Below are 19,382 nucleotides of genomic sequence, written 5' to 3'. Positions count from 1 at the left end.
GCTCATCCTTACAGAGCCGTCCTTTATTTTCAAATTCTCTCAAGTGCTGTGTTCCACCCAGGGAGTTTGTCCCAACAGGAATGGCCTTACTGGCACACACTTCTTACTCTTCAAGACTCAGTACCTTGAAGCTTCCCCCCAACAGCTTTAGAATACTGCAGCTCTTTTGTATCCATACGTGGTTCTCTTTTTTTCCTGCTCAATTTAGTTCTAAGTAGGTTGCGAGTTCCTTCTCCATCTCTCCAAGATGGAAGCATTTCTTTGCATGCCCAATGCATGATACATAGTAAGTGCTCAATAAAATTTCACTGTCAATAAGTGACAATTAACATGCCTATACGTACTTTACAGATTTCACAGCGCGTTCACACTATCTCATTTTCTCCCTACTACAACCTACTACAACCTTATAAAATAGCAAAACCTATCATTTCATGCTTACAGAGTGTAGAGTGGTGTTGCCTCAGATTAATTATTTTGCCCAGCGCCAGTCAGTAGCAAAACGTGACTGGTACTTCGTCTTCTGACTCCACGTTCCTGTCTCTTGACACCAAAACACGTTGAAAACCATCGTCAACTTCGCACTACGACCTAAACTTGGAGAGGTCACTCTGGCCGCACTTCTGGATTTGGGGCTTGGAGGTGAGCAAAGCCTCCTCTGGGCTCTAACTAAACACTGACCGCCTGGATCCTGAACTACATCTCCCAGAGAACCCTGGGGAGAACCCTCAGGTGATTGGTTCAAACAGATCAGCCAATACAGCCGTGACGTGCTCGTACAGACCAGTCACAGGCTGGAAGGGGCGGGACCTCCCACGCAGAGGCTAGATTGAGCGGAGAAACTAACTGCGTTGTAATGTGTCCCAAAGCCCAAGGCGGCTGAGAGCTTCGGTCCCGCGTCTCGGACGCCACGTTGTCCTCCTCTTCGGTTTCGGTCCGCGCCTTGCCCGCGACCCGGCCTCGGGCCGCCCGTGTCTGGCCGCCAGCTCCGCGCGGAGGACAAGCCGGGTGACCGCGAAGAAAGCACGTGCTCGAGCGTTGTAGCGGCCGAGGGCGCGCGTTATCATCCCCGCGCCGCGCCCAGGTCCTGCGGGGGCACCTCCCGCGCGGCGTGCGGTGCGCGCAAGGCCCGGGGCGCGGCGAGCTCCGGGGCCCTTGGCGCTCCCAGCGACTCGGGCCTCAGGCAGGCTCCCGGGCGCTGGCTGGCGTCGCTCTTGGCCGTCTCCTGTGCAGAGCGCGACTTCCCGGCTTTGCCGCTGGCCTGAGGAGGAGGAGGAGACTCGGCGGCATGTCACCCGCGCTGCCAGAGCTGACGCCTTCCGGTAACGTTGCCACCCGGTCTCAGCGGTTCAGTTGTTTATTGACTCCTGCTATGGGCTCCTAATCCCTAGGGTGATTCTCCTCCCCAATTGGAGACGCGCGACCAGGTTTCCCCGCGGGCGGGCGGGCGGCACCTTTGAACCTGCGGAGCAGCCCTGAGGTCCCACATTGTTCTGCTTGGTTCCTTCCGCACCTGTACCCCTCGCTCCCCAGACAGACCATCAGCAGCCGCGAAGCACCGCCCTGTCCCCGCGTCCTGTCCCTGAAACACGCTCTTAATGTCAAAGTAACGAAACTTTTGCAGCTTGGTGCACCATATTCCAGCAGGGCGCTTTGGAAGTTTTGCATGAGTTAACGTTCTTATTCAGTACTTTTTGAGCATGTGCTCATCCAAAGGAAGTCCACGTGCTGAGACAGATAGCAAACCCAGAGAACTATTTGAAACTGCAGCCGAACGTTTCTTTTCCACATCAGGGTTAGAGCAAACTCCAGTGTGCACAGAATTATCACTGTGTAAAAAAGCAGATAGAAGGTCTTGATGGGAAGTAGTAATCGCAGCTGATGGTGATGCTGGGGGCTCTGAGATTAACTTTGAGAAAAAAACTAGCTCAAGAACTGAAAATAATTTCAGCTTTATAATGAGCTCTGGGTCTCTAAGGTCGTCCCTGGTTAAAATTTGTGGTCAAATCTACCCATGAAAACATGTGAGCTATGAGGTAGGCAATGTAGCAAGAAGAGAACCAGTGATAAGGACAGAACAGTAGCTGCCTGTGACAGAAAGAGGGTGTTCATCTTGGGCAGGGGTGAATACTGAAGTCCTAACTCAGAAGGAAATTTACACAGGTGAGCTAGTGAGCCTGTTGACTCTGGGGTTCTGATGTGGGTGTTGAAACGAGTGGAAATGTAACTGAGAAACATTTTGTCACTGATGCTATCAAATAAGATGTACAGAGGCCTATGTTACAGCTCTTTAATATCTCTGCTTCATGACTTTTTTTTATTAAAAATTTTTTTTTAACGTTTATTTATATTTGAAGGAGAGAGAGACAGAGTGTGAGTCGGAGAAGGGCAGAGAGAGAGGAGACACAGAATCCAAAGCAGGCTCCAGGCTCTGAGCTGTCAGCACAGAGTCTGACCCCCAGGGCTCGAACTCAACACAAGAGCATAACCTGAGCCATAAACCTGAGCCGAAGTTGGACGCCCAACTGACTGAACCACCCAGGCGCCCCTCTGCTTCATGACTTCTTACTTTCCCCTTTCCATTTAATTAAAAACGGAAATACGTGAATTCCCTTTCATCTAAATGTATCAACAGCAGAAGGGCTCAGCTAAATGGGGGAAGTGCAAAAACTCGATATTTCTGTTTCCACTGTGAGCGATGTTGGGGAGAATGTGCCCTGTTAAGAACCTGACTAGTCAGGAGTAAAATGTACAGGATGTTCTGTGCATAATGAACCGAACGCAGATAAGCACGAGTGTATTTTGGTTATTGTTGTTCTTCAGGGAAGATCTCAATGACCGTTTACCCTTGCAAGGGAAAGGAGAAATCTTAAAGTGACTTTTAACTCTTACGAGAAGGTTCTGGAGGGCAAGGTGATTAGAAGCCAGTGAAAGATAATCCTCTACTGGAAAAGCATGAGGATTACAAAAGATAAGAACAGTGAACACTTAAACCCACAAATCTGGGAGGAAGACCTCTTCAGGTTCTCTCCAGAATGGCTGTCTGTGTTCCAGCAAGCATACTTGAGGGTTCAGATTTTCTTTGGCGTTATCCAGTCTTATAATTATTGCTCATCTATTGAGTGTAAATAAGTATCATCTTTTTTTTTTTTTTTTTAATGTTTGTTTACTTTTGAGAGAGAGAGGAAGAGACAGAGAGTGAGCAGGAGATGGGCAGAGAGGGAGACACAGAATCCAAAGCAGGCTCCAGGCTCTGAGCTGTCAGCACAGGGCCTGATGTGGGGCTCAAACTCATGAACCAAGAGATCATGACCTGAGCCAAAGTCAGACACTTAACCAACTGAGCCACGAGGTGCCCCTCAAATTTTTTGTTAATTTTTTTTTTTTATTATTTATTTTTGAGACAGAGACAGAGCATGAGCAGGGGAGGGGCAGAGAGAGAGGGAGACACAGAATCCAAAGCAGGCTCCAGGCTCTGAGCTGTCAGCACAGAGCTGGACGTGGGGTTCGAACCCACGAACTGTGAGATCATGACCTGAGCCAAAGTCGGACGCCCAACTGACTGAGCCACCCAGGCACCCCTAAGCTTGTTTTAATTCACATCTAATCGCTAATAAGCTTGAGCATTTCTTCAGTAGTTGTTGAGAATTATTTTATCCTTCCTTGACTTGACTATTCACATCTTTGTCAGAGTTCCTTGTATGTTATAGATGTTAGTCCCTTTCAGTTTTAGACATTGCCAAACCTTCCTCCAATCCGTAATCTGTTATTTTTGTCTATGGTGACTTTCATTTAATAAGAATCCTTAGTTTTTATGGAATCAAATTTATCTTTTTTTTTTTTTTTTAATTTTTTTTCAACGTTTATTTATTTTTGGGACAGAGAGAGACAGAGCATGAAGGGGGGAGGGGCAGAGAGAGAGGGAGACACAGAATCGGAAGCAGGCTCCAGGCTCTGAGCCATCAGCCCAGAGCCTGACGCGGGGCTCAAACTCACGGACCGCGAGATCGTGACCTGGCTGAAGTCGGACGCTTAACCGACTGCGCCACCCAGGCGCCCCTATCATTTTTAAAAATATTATAGGTTGGGCTTTTGAGCCTGAAGTCGTTCCCTATTCTAAGTAATGAAGATATCCTATATTTTCTTTTTCCTTATGCGAATACAGTTTTATGGTAGACTATTTAGTGGGCCAAGTAAACTCTACTTTTTCAAAGTTAATTCAGCTTTTTTTCTGGGCTTTTAGTTTTCCACATAAATTATGGAATATGTCAAGTTTCTCATAGAAAATCATGTTTTGTTTAGTTAAAAAAAAAACTTTGATCTCTTGCGTATATGAAGACTCCTTTAACAAGATCTCAGAGTGTGTATATGTGGGGGGCAAGGTTGTTTTATGGTAAGTAGTAAACTGTCTTAAAGACCAAGAACAGTTTGTGTATTTCTGGATTAAAAAGTGAATACAGTAGGGACCCCGTGGAAGAGTGCTTACACTTTTTATGAAGACGGGAGGAGGAGTAGAGGCACACTCGGCGGTCAGATCTGCAGTGAGTGGAGAAGTGCTCCCTCCCTAGGTGGAGAGAGAAGGAAAGTGGAGTGAGCCAAGCCATAAGAGGGTTTTGAGGCAGAGGCGGGTGCATTTTGGAGCTCCCAACAGAAGACTTCTTTGGGCAGGATTAGGTAGAATCCCCTACAGAGGGAAAAGGACTTGAAGCTAAAAGCAAGCAGGTTTGGGACAGCAGATACGGGACATGTTGAGGGCAGCCAGGAAAAGATGAACCAAGGAGGAGGCTCAACGGTTGGAATTTTCAGGGACTCCCCTAAGTGTAGTTCTGTGGCTTTTCAGTAGTTCTTAGAAACCTCCTCCCCCTGTCTTTTTCCCCTTTCAGTTTTGAAAATCAGATTTTCACTTTCTTTAAAGCAGGTGTGAAGAAAACCCTGCGGGATGAGATCGAAGCCCTTCTGCGGGAGAGGATTATGGTGCTGGATGGAGGGATGGGCACCATGATCCAGCGGCATAAGCTAAGTGAAGAAGACTTCCGAGGTCACGAATTTAAAGATCACGCCAGGCCACTGAAAGGCAACAATGACATTTTAAGTGTAACTCAACCCAATGTCATTTACCAAATCCATAAGGTCAAGTATCCCCAAGGGTCTTCTGTGTTCATTTGATTATTCTGTAAGTCGTTTCGTGTACAGAGGGCAGACCACTGTCTCCAGTGTCTGGAGGGGACAGAAGAAAGAGGTGGTTTGTTCACAAAGAAGGCTTGTTGGACACCACATAAAGGTCATGCGCTGTGATGAGCATTCAGGATAAGGAGTTCAGAAAGGTAGTTTTTCTGCCTTCCAGGCATTTAAAGTCCAGTGAGAAACCACAAAGATCTTGGACAAATTGGGGTATTCACATATGCTATCCTACTTAAGTCACCACAACAGCCCTGATGAAGTAAAATCAAAGGTGGTTATTCTTATTTTGTAGATTTGGAAGTTGAGCCTGACAGAGGTTAAGGAACTTATCTGACATTAGGGAGCCTCCCTGACTTGAAATCCCATCCCCTTTCATTCCATTTTTCTGTGTCCAATAAAAATGGTTAGTCAACATAAAGAGATCAGGAGGAGGTAACCGGGTACGATACATTTTTATAACTTATAATTAAACACAGAACGAAATTGTTTTATAGATTATCATAGGAATTACACGAACTGTGACTAGAAGAGGTATTAAGATGATCAAATCTGTTTTCCTGGTCTGGATTCAGTTAGAAGGACAAAGCGTATTTACCAGTTAAGCGAGAGAGTTTTATTTTCTGGAGAGGGGCATTGTTATAGGTGTTTCAAGCTCTTCTTAAAAACAAAACAAAAAAATGTCTAAACAAGTGATTAAGTGTTCCAGTGAGCATGGAAGGGATCATTTTGTTGCGTGGTCAGGACTTTTTTCTAGGTGAGGTGAAGGATAGCATTCATTTGAAGAAAATGCCTTTCCTTTGCTCATAATGGGAATTCTAGGTACCAGAAGATTTAAAATTGGTCCTTGAAAAGGTGTTGGTTCTGCAGGAAGAATGGTACCTAAGTTTTTCTGCTTGGCCTTGAGACTGTGTAGTTAAATCCTGTTAACTACAGGAATGCCCTCATGGGTATGAATTGCTTGTTATGGTTACAAATACAGTTCTTATAATGCAACTGATAAGATCATATGAACTATCATGCCATGTAGCTTCGTCATATTGTTCGTGTGGATTATCATTAGATTATCAGCTTCTGCAGGACAGGAATTGATGCCTGTTTTTCACTGCCAAATCCCTACTACCTAGAGCGTCTCACACATAGTAAGTACTCAGTAAATATTTGTTAGAGAAAGAATCCTTGCCGTCTGTATTAGGTAGGCTTCTAGATAGAACTACAAGGTACCCACAATAGGCACATGAAGCAAAAATGGCTGTAAATACAATAAAGTGTAGGTGGGTGTTCCATTTCTGGGGGTGCATTTTCTAGCTAGAATTCTTCGAGTGCAGAGAACCTACCACGTTCTTGGATGAAGAAAGGAAACACTGGGTTGTTTTCACACTTGGCTGTTTCTAGTGGTGTTAGTGACCACGGATCAGATCCCCTGATGTCTAATTTTAATGGAATGTCTCGGTTATGTTTGTAGGGTAGGTGCCCGACCCGGAAGCTTCTGTGATTGTAATGCAAGTGCCTGACATGAAGCTTTTGGCTGCCAAGATACCCATTTCAAAGACATCCATCTCATATTTAACGTACTACAGCTACCGACTAAACACTTAGATAAGAAACCAGGCTGTTCCCACCCATGAAGTTCTGCTTTTACAGAGTCCTGGGTGACCCAGACAGCCAGCTATTTGACCCCATTTTTCCCCTTTCCACAGCCTGATTCCCACTCATGTCTTAAATTTGGCAATAAAGAGTGAAACTGCGAAACCCCAGGCACCCCATCCCTATAGCCCGGAAGAGGCAGAACCCCATGCCTGTACTTCCCCCTCCCCCCCCCCCCCCCCCCGCCCCATGTGCCCTTCACCCCTTGCAGTGTGGCCCTGGGCATGCCTGTACCCTCCAGGACTTGGGAGTAATATGCCTTTTTCTCTCCAAAGTGCCCCGTGGCTGTTGCTGAGATGTGTTTTCCGGTTATAAGAACCACAATGGCTGGTGTGGCCACAACTTAGGTTCTGCCCAGGGAAAGTTTGTGGGAGCTGGCCACGAGGACTACCCTGCCTTAAGTATCACTGTCACAAAACAGAATTCAGCACCTCTGTTAGCCTCTACAAATGCTCTCCTTAAAGTCCTTCTTTAGTCTTGACAGCTTTCTCCAGGAGAAGAGTGAGGAGCAAGGACATTACGCAGCTTGCCCCTGATCACATGATTTCTGCCTAGGGCCCTTGAGTGGGATTCTGAGCCAGGAAAAAAGGTGTAGAGAGAGGATGAAGAGCCAGAAGAAACACATTTTACACTGTGTACAATGGACATTTTCAGATCCACACAAAATTAGAGAAAGCTGCGAAGTTAGAAAACTTTTCCCCCTAATTGTAAAGACAGTACATGTTTATTGCTTAAAAGAAGTAGCTAGAAAATAGAAAACCATAAAAGAGAAAATCAAAACCAGGACATATCAACACCAATAAATAATTGCTAGTCACATATTTTAATTTATATTTTAATCTAGTTTTTTTATACTGGGATTTTAAATGGGATTATATTGGGATTACTTTATACTGTTTTATAATTTGGATTTTTTTTTTATCTGTATACATGAGCATTAAATGTTCTTAAACATGGTTTAAGAACTTCATAATATATTCTGTGTATATGTTATTAATGAATTTATTTATTCCTAGGCATTAATGTTGTTTCCAATTTTTCTTGCTCTTTTTTGAAAAATTAAATACAATTTGCTCTTATAAAACAAAACCCGTAGGTAAGAATAAATTTGCTTTGACCACTACTCCAAATTTCTATTTTTTCTCCTGACCTAACCACTTACATTAGTTAGTGTGTGTCTTTCCAGATCACTTTGTTATGCATTTATATGTACGTATATATGTGTGTACATACATGTATGTGTATGCATACATATCAGTAGAAAATTCACACTGCTTGTGTACGTGTATGTTTTAAACTTCATGATGTCATACTTTACACATCAGTCAATTTTGGTTTCTACTCAGCGATACTTTTTGGAGATTTTTCCATGTTGGTATATGCAGATACAATGTTTTTTAGCTGCCACAAAGCATGTTATAAAGTGGATTAATTCTAGCTTATTTAGTTTTTCCCAACTGGTGGATATTTAGGATGTTTGTAACTTATAAATAGGTAAATCTTGGTTTTCATTTCCTAGCTGTTCTGCAAACAGTGTTGATCAGTTTGGGAAGGGTTGTGTTTACTCAGTACTGGGAAGTCAGGGGAGCTGAGAGATTCTCGAGTGTTCATCAGATTGAGGTTGAGAAGGTGTTGTCCAAAGAGTGAAGTGCGGAAGGTAGGTTGAGGACAGGTTGATGCTGAGACCCTCAGGCTTCTGCAGGAGTGTAGTTCTGGCTCAGAGGGACCGGGAGACTGGGGTGGAGACAGCTCCCGGCAGATCTGGGCTCTCATAGTGCGGTTGTCAGTGGGAGCCAGCTTGTGCTCAGGCCGGAGAGTGCTGTTTGGGCCAGAACTCGATGCTTGTGTTATCATACAGCCACTGTGTAGAGTTAGATTCTAGTACTTTCCAGTGAGGAAACCGGAGTCTAAGGAACTTGATTCAGTTCGTACAACTTAGCATGTGAACTGTCAGTTCAGGGTCTGAGTTTGTTTAGAGCACATTCCTTTCTATGACATCCTTATGTCTTTTTGTACCTCTAGCCTCTGGTGTAGTGCCGGCCGCTTAGTAAGTGGTCCCGGGGTGTCTGGTGGTGGTGCCAGTGGAAAGTCCTATTTGTTGCTGGGGGACAGGGGTTCTCAAACTCACAGCATTGACATCACTGTCTCCTGTTGCAGGATTACTTGCTGGCTGGAGCGGATATCATTGAAACGAACACTTTCAGCAGCACTAATGTCGCCCAAGCTGACTATGGCCTCGAACATTTGGTAAGAACTCCATTGTACCTCAAGTCTGAGACATTTCTGCGCGTTTGCTGCCTTGGTGGTAGTTGCTAGTGAGAAAACCACCAGAAGCGCGGAGTCCAGCCAGTGCCTAGATGCCTACTTTTCATGGTCAGACTTGGAAAACAGTTTGAATCTCTTCTGCTTCTGAACATGGCAGACCGTTCATTTTGTAACTGGTTTCTTTTATGGGCACCTAATCAAATAAAAATGATACTTACAGTGGCTGCTGATAAAGGCATAATGATTGGCTGTGTGTGCAGTTTGGGGAGGCCTTTTCATGTACTGGGTGGCGGATTTGATTTTCTTTTTTTTTAGTAGTGGGGAAACACGCGTAACCTAAAATTGATGATCTTAGCCATTTTGAGCATACGCTTCGGTGACGTTAAGTACGTTCATGGTGCGCAGGCATCACACCTCCCATCTGTAGACTCTGGTCACCTTGTGGAGCTGAAACTCCGTAACCCCCGTTACCCTCAGTAACTCCCTGTTCTCCTGCCACCCCCCTACATCCCGGAAACCACCACTGTACTTTCTTTATGAATTTGACTCCTCTAGGTGCGTGACGTGAGTAGAATCATAGTGTTTGTCCTTTTACAACTGGCTTATTTCACTCAGTATAATGTTTTCCAAGTTCGCTCATGCCGTAGCCTATGTCAGAATTTCCTTCCTTTTTAAGGCCAGATCATGCTCCATATTGTGTGTTCGTTCATTTGTTGGGAACACTTGGGTTGATCCCACCTTTCGGTTATTGTGAACAATGCTACTACTACGTACCCACGATCTCCTTGCTTCCCTGCTTTTGTTTCCTGAGATTCTGTACGCAGAAGGGGAATTGCTGGCTTCATACGGTAATTGTGTGTTTCATTTTTTGAGAAACCACCACGCTGTTTCCCACAGTGGCTGCGCCATTTTGTATTCCCACCTACAGTGCACGAGGGTTCTGAGCTTTCTGCGGCTCTGTCGACACTTGTTAGCTTCTGTTTTGGGGGTTTTTGAGTTTTGTTTTATGAAAGTAGCCATCCTCATGGGTGTGGGGTGGAGATCTGGTTTCTTTTTGATCAACATGGTGCCCCTTTTCCAAATTTTATAAAATGTGGATGATGGGAATACGTAGTAGATGCCTTCGTCCCCCTTTTCGCGTGGGATTTTTCCAGACACATTCCTCTGTTTTCATGCAGGAAGTCCTGGTGCTCCAGTACTGATTTTTCTCATGATGTTTTGTGAGATCTTGTGTCTTTTGGGTTATCAAGGGAAAATGATGAGTTTCGTGTGATTATTGGGCAGGAGTTCGCCAATTTTTTCTGTAAAGGGCCAGTTAAGTAGATATTCTAGGCTTCGTTGGTCATATACAGCAACTCCTCAACTCTGCCATTATAGTGCAAAGGCAGCAATAGACAACATGCAAATGAATGAGCTTGACTGTGTTCTAGTAACATTTTATTTATAAAACAGGCTCAGGCTAGATTTGCCCCAGGGGCTATAGTTTGCCACCCCGTATTTTAGGATATTCTGGCTTCTTAATTACTAACTCTGCAGATACATGGCACCTAGGATCTTAGAAGGGATCCTGAAGACCACAAGTCTAGGACTTTCTAACCTGTGAAGCGGTGTCTGTGAACCCCTTTGAGGAGGCCTATTAACTTCTTTAAATTGAGGTTTGTGCATACTTTTTATTTCCCAGTGAGAGGGTTCATGGCCCTTTACAAAATTCTAAAGAGGTTAGTGATCTGTAGAAAGTTGGGAACCATTGAGTTCAGCCACCATCCAGTGAAGGAAGTCACGGCCGGAGACACTGCAAAAGGAGCGGGCCACACAGGCTCTTGGGACAATCGGTCCTCCGACCCAGGCCTCCTGTCTTTTCCCATCACCATGCTTTTCGCTGATTCGCAGAGTATGTAACTTCATCATCTTACTCTTTGACATACCACATGTCCAGGCATTGCCCTTTTTATCATTTAGCTTACAGCTTAGGGGAAGAAGCTAAAACCAGGTCTCAAAGACTCTTGTCTTTCCTGCTGTCCTCACAGCTGGGGCAGCTGATAGGTCTTCTTGGCTAAGATTTCATTCAGAGCTTCTGTTAATTCCCTCTGTACTTCCTTACTGCATAAAACTGGGTTTTTGAAGGTCAGGAGTTCTTACTCGTATGGGAGGAAAAGAAGAGCGAGCTGACGTTTGCGTTTGATCTGCTAGGCCTACCGGATGAACAAGTGTTCTGCGGCAGTGGCCAGGAAAGCAGCCGAGGAGGTGTCTCTCCAGACAGGTAAGGAACGTCATCCTCCCGGGTTCACGGAGATGCTTCCTTTGAGATTCTGAGTTACAAGGTGCTGTCTTTACGGCCCTTTCCCCCCTGTGACCATCAGCCTGCTGGCCATGCCGCAGACGCTGTTTTGTACTTGTGTGCAAGTTACTCTCTGCCCTTCCTTAAGAAGCCGCTCAGTGTCTCTCTGGATTTATTCCATGCCCATGGACTCAGGCTTGACGCTGTGTTTCCTTTACTGGGGGTTACAGCTTACCTTTGTAGCTAGGACCGTAGCTTCCTTGCGTATTTGCAGCTAAAACGAGTTTTCTCCCTTTGGAAGCACGTCATTAGGTAGTTAAGGTGACAGCTGACTGGTTATCATGGTTAACATTAAGATACCTGATCTTATCCCTTTAAAGCTACCTCATCCCCATGACTGGCTTATTTAGGTAAAGAGATACTGCCTTTTGAGCATTTTCTGCTTCATACCACTGATGTCCTTAAAGGCTTTGTGCTGCACACCCAGGAGTGTGGCATTAGATTTAGTCTTGCTGGGACTTGAAAAGTGGCTCCCTGAAATAACTAACCTTCTGGCTGGCTGCCATTCACATGACTTGGGCGCCAGCTGGTGGGGAGGCTTTGAGGGAGGGAGAGGAATAGAAGAAATATGTGGAGCCCCTAAAGATTTGGAAATGTAAGATTATTGCCAACAGGAGAAAATATAAAGCAGAATTGTTAGGAAGTTAGACACAGCATACTAATGAAGACTGAAGCAGTTCACGGGAGCTCTGCTTCTGAGAGATAATGCTTAAATCCAGGGGCACGCACAGACTGTCAGCCCGACAGGGTCGCAGGTCAGAGAATGTTAAACACGCTGAAGCGGGGAAAGAGAAGGACCTTTTTCTTATGTCCTCATTATTGTTCAGCTTTGGGAAAGGTAACCTGTTCAAAGATTGGGTTATCCACTAGTCAGTGGTCATCTCCAGTTAAATGATACAGCATAACCCAGGTTACTGAGTGGTTACTGTCACCAAAGGCAAGGGGCAGTGCACCCCTCCTCGGGCTTCTGTCGTGACATGTAAATGGACATAACATTGGAGGCTCTTTTAGAAGCACCTGGACTCTAGCCTGGAGGAAAAGTTATTAAAGGATTACTAAGAGTGATTAAGATTTGATCTCTCATACTTTAATTTAGGCTTTATAATTGTTAATCCTGACTTAATATCCTCCCACAGTGACGGGCCTGAAGCCCGATGCATTTCAAGTTGAATGTTTCCATGAGGAGCTCTCACAGATTCTGTGTCAAGTTCAGGACCTTTGAGATTTCTTAAGAATAAGGGGAGATGATTTATCCAAACACGGCTGTGGTGATAGAAGAGGGGTTACTCACTGAAACACTTTGAAGCCAGATAGGCAAGGATTCAGAGTCTTTTGGGTTGGCTTGGCAACAATATGTGCACATCCCTTGTGGTTCATCGTTTTCCTGGTGGGGACCGCGATAACCAAACGCATGTTTGCAGTAAAATCTATGAATTGTCTCACTAAGTGCGATAAAGACTATAAATAGCCTCTTGTGGTTCAGGAGAGGTCACATCATGTTTTGTCGTCAAATGAATTAAGAACAGAATTTGTGCTTTTGTGCCTTTGTCTTGTAGAGTTGTAGATAAGGGGTTATAGACGTGTGTTGGAGGGAAAAATCTTAGAGCCTGTCGATTCACAACACAAAGTTCAGCCTATTTAGAGATTTTACGCTTGTTTTTCTTTTCCCAAAGGAATCAAGAGGTTTGTGGCAGGAGCCCTGGGTCCAACTAACAAGACCCTCTCTGTGTCCCCATCTGTGGAAAAACCAGATTACAGGAACATTAGTGAGTATTTCTGGTATATAATCTTTGACCTGCCAGTATGTCTGTGTTTCAGTGATCCTAAAATCTGTAAAATGGGACGAGTAACAGGATCTTCCTCAGGGTTATTGTGACTTAATTCACATAAAGGGCTTACAATGGTCCCTGGAATGTAGTTAACCTCTAAACAAAGAGCTCTTGTTTTTATTACTGTCATCATCATCATTATTATTGTTACTGAGTTTGTTTTCAAATGTGCATGGTATTGTGTTGGTGCTTCTTTATCTGCTGAGGAAATAAAACCAATCAAAAAAAAAAAAAAAGCTTTAAACGGAACAGTTGGGTAAGTATGGACACCAGGCCTTGGTCTATTACAGAATAACTCACTGAATCTCCGTTTCATGTCAGAAAGCAGCCCAAACCATATAAACATACTAGCACGGTCGACATTATAAACTAGTGTATATAAACACTTACATTGAGATTTTATGAAAAATCTGCAGATCTAGGTCAATTTCTTAAACATCAAGACAATAAAAAAACAAAAAGAATGAAACTTAGCTGAATAATACTGATACTCTGTATGGTAAAGAATTTTGTATAGCTAACAAGTTCAGGCAAGTATAGTTTGTAGGTTTTTGGTTCTAGAACTTTCCATGTAGTGATACCATACTTCTTCACCAGGGATTGCTCTCTCATACTGGGCTTATGCCTGGCGATGCCCTCTTTGGTCTAACATGACAGCAAGGGGCTGAGTTCTCCTTTCTTTTGTGCTGTATACAGCAAGCATAAAGGTACTGTTGAGGTTTCTCTCTGGAATGTCCAAGCTTCTTTCTTGTTTGGTTGGTAGGTGAATGGGGAGAGGGATGACCTCTCAGACAGACATGGACAACTCAAGATGTTTCTAACAGAAATCTTACGCAGCAGTGATTGAACACTTTGGTTACAGGCTGAACTTGCCCTTCAGGCAGGTTTCCTCTCTGGCAGAGTTGGTGTCAGAGGGCAGGAGTGAAGTCCACGGGACCGTGGCCTCTCACCAAGGCAAGTGTGAGGGAACGGGACGAGGCCTACGATGTTTCCACATCAGTGTGATATGTTTCTGTAGCTGTCCCTCACACTCATCCCTTAACTGTCTGATTAAAACCACCTCTGGAATGAATGATCCACTCTAAAGATGTTGGAAGTAAGGTACGGGGCTCAAGAGACCATATGCCTGCCTACTCACTCACTCATTCTCGGCTCGTATGTGGTGTTTAGTAGGAGCAACTGTGTTCGGTTTACAGGTGTAATTTCCACCACAGCCCTATTCCTTTATTTGGTTTCTCACAAAAGGTGATGTTGTCATTAATTTAAGCATCATAAACCAGCAATAGTTACTTGACGGTGCAGGCCTGAACACATGTCCTGGCCACCAAGAGGATTTTGATGACTGAGTCCTGGATGTGATTTATTTATTCTTTTTTGCAGCATTTGACGAGCTTGTTGAAGCATACAAAGAGCAGGCCCAGGGGCTCCTGGATGGTGGGGTTGATATCTTACTCATTGAAACTATTTTTGACACTGCGAACGCCAAGGTGAGTTAAGGGAGATGAAAGGGACGGTGAGTGGGGTGGGGCCGTGATGATCCCCCAGTGTGGTGAGAAGACCGTCACAGCCATTGTCAAAGTTAGATAAAAGTCTTCTGTTCCATTCTGTTCTTGAACATTTCTAATTGCGGCCAGTGGAATGAGAAAAATTTCAAAAGGTTATCTTTTGAAGTTTCAAAAAAAATTTTTTTTTAATTATGAAAGTAAGTATTTATAGGTACAGCTACTAGGTACATGTATGCAGATGTAGTAAATACACACACATGGTTCTAAATGTGAATGATACGTAAAAATATGGAGTGAAAAGCAATATCCTTCCTTCTATTCCCTGGGATGCAGGTCTTTCCTGGACAGCCACTGTTAACCAGTGTGGGGGCCTGGTAGAGATGCTGTGCAGGTGTAGAAAGTGTGATAACATTCTTTAGATTATCGCGGGACTGGTTTCCCCCATGATGCATCTGGAATTTTTTTTTTTGATAAAGTTTTTTGAGATTTATTTATTTTGTTAGGAGGGAGAGTGAGTGTGTGTGTGCATGAGCAGGGGAGGGGTAGACAGAGAGAGAATGTGGAGCCTGATGCGGGACTTGATCTCACGACTGAGATCATGACCTAAGCTGAAATCAAGAGTCAGGTGCTCAACCGAAATCAAGAGTCAGTGAGATGCTGGATGAGTCACCCAGGCACCTCTGGAATTTATTTTGGGGCAAGGAATGTGGTAGAGATGTACCTAGTAGTCTTTTTCTCTAAGGTATACCTAGTTTTTTCTTAACATCGTCTGTTAAATAACCTATTCGTTCCCAGTGATGGGAATCATGTGGAATGTCACCCAGACCATCCTAAATTCAGAAGTGCATCTGGGTAGAATCTGTTCCAGTAATCTGTCAGATGTCACGCTCCCATCCTGCTATGTTCTGTACATTATCATTAAAATATGTCTGAGTGACTGGTAGGCTTTTATTCACCTCCTTCCCGGAACCTCTGTTTTTCCCTCAGAATTTTCCTGGCTATTCTTACACATATATTTTCCATGAGATCTTTAGGATCAACTTGCCTAGTTCTGGAAAAAAAAAAAAAAAGAAAAAAAAGAAATTCTCACATTGTCGATTTAGTAACCTTTTATGCCAGAGAACCTCACCATCACAATGAAGATCTACATTGAGTACACGTTGCATTCTGATTTCCGAAAATTATGAAAATGTAAACCTCTTAGAATCAAGAGATGTAATGATGAAAAGAAGGAGAAGATCAGTTCCCTGGAACTTAATAAAGGGGCGCCTGGGTGGCGCAGTCGGTTAAGCGTCAGACTTCAGCCAGGTCACGATCTCGCGGTCCGTGAGTTCGAGCCCCGTGTCGGGCTCTGGGCTGATAGCTCAGAGCCTGGAGCCTGTTTCCGATTCTGTGTCTCCCTCTCTCTCTGACCCTCCCCCGTTCATGCTCTGTCTCTCTCTGTCCCAAAAATAATAAATAAACGTTAAAAAAAAAAAAATTAAAAAAAAAAAAAATGGGCGTGTACACAGTAACTTGGGATTTGTACCTTTACAGCACATTCCAAGCTCACACTCTTTTGCGGTGATGCACACTGTTAGTTTCTGTACCTACTGTGGATATATGAGGGTGTGGAAGGTGATGTATTTAATTATGTAATTAAAAAAATTTAATGTTTATTTTTGAGAAAGAGAAAACGAACAAGTGGGGGAGGGGCAGAGAAAGAGGGAGACACAGAATCGGAAGCAGGCTCCAGGCTCTGAGCTGTCAGCACAGAGCCCAATGCAGGGCTCGAACTCACAAACCATGAGATCATGACCTGAGCCGAAGTTGGACACTTACCTGACTGAGCCACCCAAGCACCCCCCGTTCTTCTTTATTTTTAATTTTGATTAGGAGAAGGAAGAAAGTGTAGCTCTTAAGCTCCTCTTTGGAGGGAATATTTGTTTGTAGGTAAACTTTGAGCCAGCATTTGTTTTGTTTTAATGTGTACAGTGTTATACTTGGGAAACGTGTGTCGGGATTGCACCTTGCAGGGCGGACATGCTTCTTCCCCAGAGATTGCGACGTTTATCTTACCTAGCAGGGTTTTGGAAAAGGGAGACTTCTGATGAGCCAGTTAGACTGACCGGGGACACAGTCTCTCAGAAATAAAGATGTTCTTCTTTTTACCCCCAACAGGCAGCCTTGTTCGCACTCCAACAACTTTTTGAAGAGGAGTATTCCCCCCGACCTATCTTTGTAAGTTCTAAAATTTGCATGATGTATCGTGCCTTTTATTAATACTGTCATCTTGAGGGCAGGGTTTTGCCTTTCCTTGCCCAGGACAACTATCTTTAGTGTCTTTTAGCCTCCTCTGTTCACCTTCCTCCTATCACCAGCTCTAGCCCAGTAGCAGGCCAAGCTCTGGAAATGCTAAGAAAATGAACCTAGAAGTGGTTGGCAGAAGCAGACCATTCCAAGGAAGCATGGCCGAATTGGTCCCCTGGAGTCCAGGGCTTAGGGACTCCTCCTGATAAGGGTCCCAGAGGAGTGGACTTGCATGCTGACTGACAGGGCCAGTGCTGACGACACCAGCCTGGAGTAGGCAGACCCACGGGAGAGGCCGAAGGCTGATGGTGGGAAAAGAATAGAATGAAATCAAGGGGTGTTGGATGAACCAGCTATGTATCAGCCAGGACAGCCAGAGGTCTCTGGGAAGGCCTTCTGCTGTGGGACCGGATGTGTGAACTCAGAAGCTTTGTTGGTCACTGGGTTTGCCTCAGTGACTTTCCCTGTTTTTTTGTTTTTATGGCTTACCAGCTCCTCCCCACAGTCACTTTACCCACGTCCTTTCTGACCACGATGGTAAGTGATTCCTTTTGTGAGAGCTCCACGGTTCCCTTCCTCGTAAAAGAACAAAGTCAGCATGCTCATTTTATTTCACGTTTGTGACCATATTCTTAACTTGAGCCTCTGTCGTTGACGGAGTTTACTTTGTTAATTCAGATTTCAGGGACAATTATCGATAAAAGTGGGCGAACTCTTTCTGGGCAGACGGGAGAGGCATTTGTCATCAGTGTGTCTCATGCAGACCCACTCTGGTAAGTGCTCATTCTTTCCTTGACCCCATTCCTTTTAGGGGTATCTTTTTGGATGGCTACAGAATGGGGCCTGGGAGGGGACTGGTCCTGCGTATTTCCACTGAAGAGCTTGCATGGGACGTTGGCTCTCTGGGAAGTACATTCAGACTTTTCCGACGGGCGTCAGAAGACCACTGTCAGAATGGGTCAGTTGGAGGGGCTGGGCTCGTACCTCCTGGATCGGGCAGATGGTTGCCTGTTTGGCTGTAAGCGTGCCCCTCATAGTTTCAGGCTGTGCTTGGCGCAGTCCTAATTCTGCAAAACTATTACCAGCGCTTACGTTGGTAGGACAGGGCTTTGCAAGGTGTTTTCTCCCCCCAGCTTAGGGAGCAGACGGAAGCAGTTCAGTGTGGGATCAGATGGGAATTCTCTAGCTCAGATTTTTATCTTTAAATGAAGATTAACCTGGCTTTTACGTTCTATTTTAAACTATCTCCCTATTTTTCTTATCAAAATGTTTTAAATTACATACCACAAGTGAAATGGAACCTCCCAGAATATATACTCTTTTCACCTGTGCCTTTTTTCCACACATGCCCTGTTCTTCCTGCCTGGAAGCTGTGCCTGCCGCCTTCTCTCTCTCTCTCTCTCTCTCTCTCTCTCTCTCTCTCTCTCTCTCTCTCTCTCTCCCCCTCTCTCCCTCCCCCCTCTCCCCCCCTGCCACCCCCCCCCCCCCCCCCGACTCTGCTGACTCCTTGTTAGCCTTTACGAATCATCTCCAGAGTCCTCTCCAGGGAACTTTCCCTCTCTGATTAGCTCAGGTTGATGTTTTCAGAGCACTCTGTTTACTTTTATTATAGTCTCTGCCATAAAAATAATAGTAATAGACATTTATTGAGAGTTTTCTGTTTTAAGTGCTTTCTGTGAGTTATTTCTTTTAATTCTAGCAGCACCACCTTGAGGTAGGCACTGCTGTTTGTGTCCTCATTTTAATGAGACTGGAACAGAGACTCAGAGGCTGTAAGTCAGTAGGTGATCTAGGGATAGGAGCAGCTTTTAGCGACTGTGCTTCCACATTTCATCAATAATTTTCTTGTTGTTTTATTCATGTTTTAATGTTTCTAATTTCATGACACGTCTTACAGTTGAGTTAATGTGGCAGTGTGATTTCTTAAAAGCTGCTATTAATTTAGAGTGCATTGTTATACAATTGATTGGGACTGATAGTTAAGAAAGTAACTGTATCGAACTTGACTATGATTGATTGAACAGCTCATGAGCTTTTCCAGAGCAATCTCTTAATCATCTGCACATCTCTAACGCTTAATAGAGTCCTTGGTGTGTAGAATGGATGCAGTAAATGTTCAACCGAAAAACTGAAGGATAGGAAAATGTAGGGGTCTCTGAAGACAAACTTTATCTAGTTTACTTTTGAATTTTTTTGTCTTTCCTTAAATATTTAAAAACCTTTTTTTTTAAATGTTCATATATTTTTGAGGGAGCGAGCGAGCAGGGGAGGGGCAGAGAGAGAGGGAGACAGAGAATCGAAGCAAGCTCTGAGCTGTCAGCACAGAGCCTG

The 19,382-nt window shown here is 44.4% G+C and overlaps 1 protein-coding gene across 4 annotated transcripts in view; it reads left to right on the top strand.

The window, feature by feature from the left end:
- Positions 1-784: 784 nt before the first annotated feature.
- MTR (5-methyltetrahydrofolate-homocysteine methyltransferase) overlaps positions 785-19,382 on the top strand; it is a 133,423-nt gene continuing 114,825 nt past the window's right edge. The window contains exons 1-8 of one of the 4 annotated variants that reach the window (XM_086679591.1): positions 785-1,322; positions 4,916-5,130; positions 8,983-9,072; positions 11,281-11,350; positions 13,102-13,194; positions 14,638-14,744; positions 16,923-16,982; positions 17,730-17,824. In XM_086679591.1, the coding sequence (XP_086535717.1) occupies positions 1,289-1,322; positions 4,916-5,130; positions 8,983-9,072; positions 11,281-11,350; positions 13,102-13,194; positions 14,638-14,744; positions 16,923-16,982; positions 17,730-17,824 (764 nt within the window). In that variant the 5' untranslated portion in view covers positions 785-1,288. The remainder of the gene's footprint in view (positions 1,323-4,915; positions 5,131-8,982; positions 9,073-11,280; positions 11,351-13,101; positions 13,195-14,637; positions 14,745-16,922; positions 16,983-17,729; positions 17,825-19,382) is intronic. The other 3 variants (XM_086679588.1, XM_086679589.1, XM_086679590.1) reach the window with 3 other exon arrangements.

The sequence above is a fragment of the Puma concolor genome, chromosome D2 (assembly GCF_028749965.1).
Source record: "Puma concolor isolate L17-30 chromosome D2, mPumCon1.1.hap2, whole genome shotgun sequence".
Taxonomy (NCBI): domain Eukaryota; kingdom Metazoa; phylum Chordata; class Mammalia; order Carnivora; family Felidae; genus Puma; species Puma concolor.
This window is presented reverse-complemented; position numbering and strand designations above follow the sequence as displayed.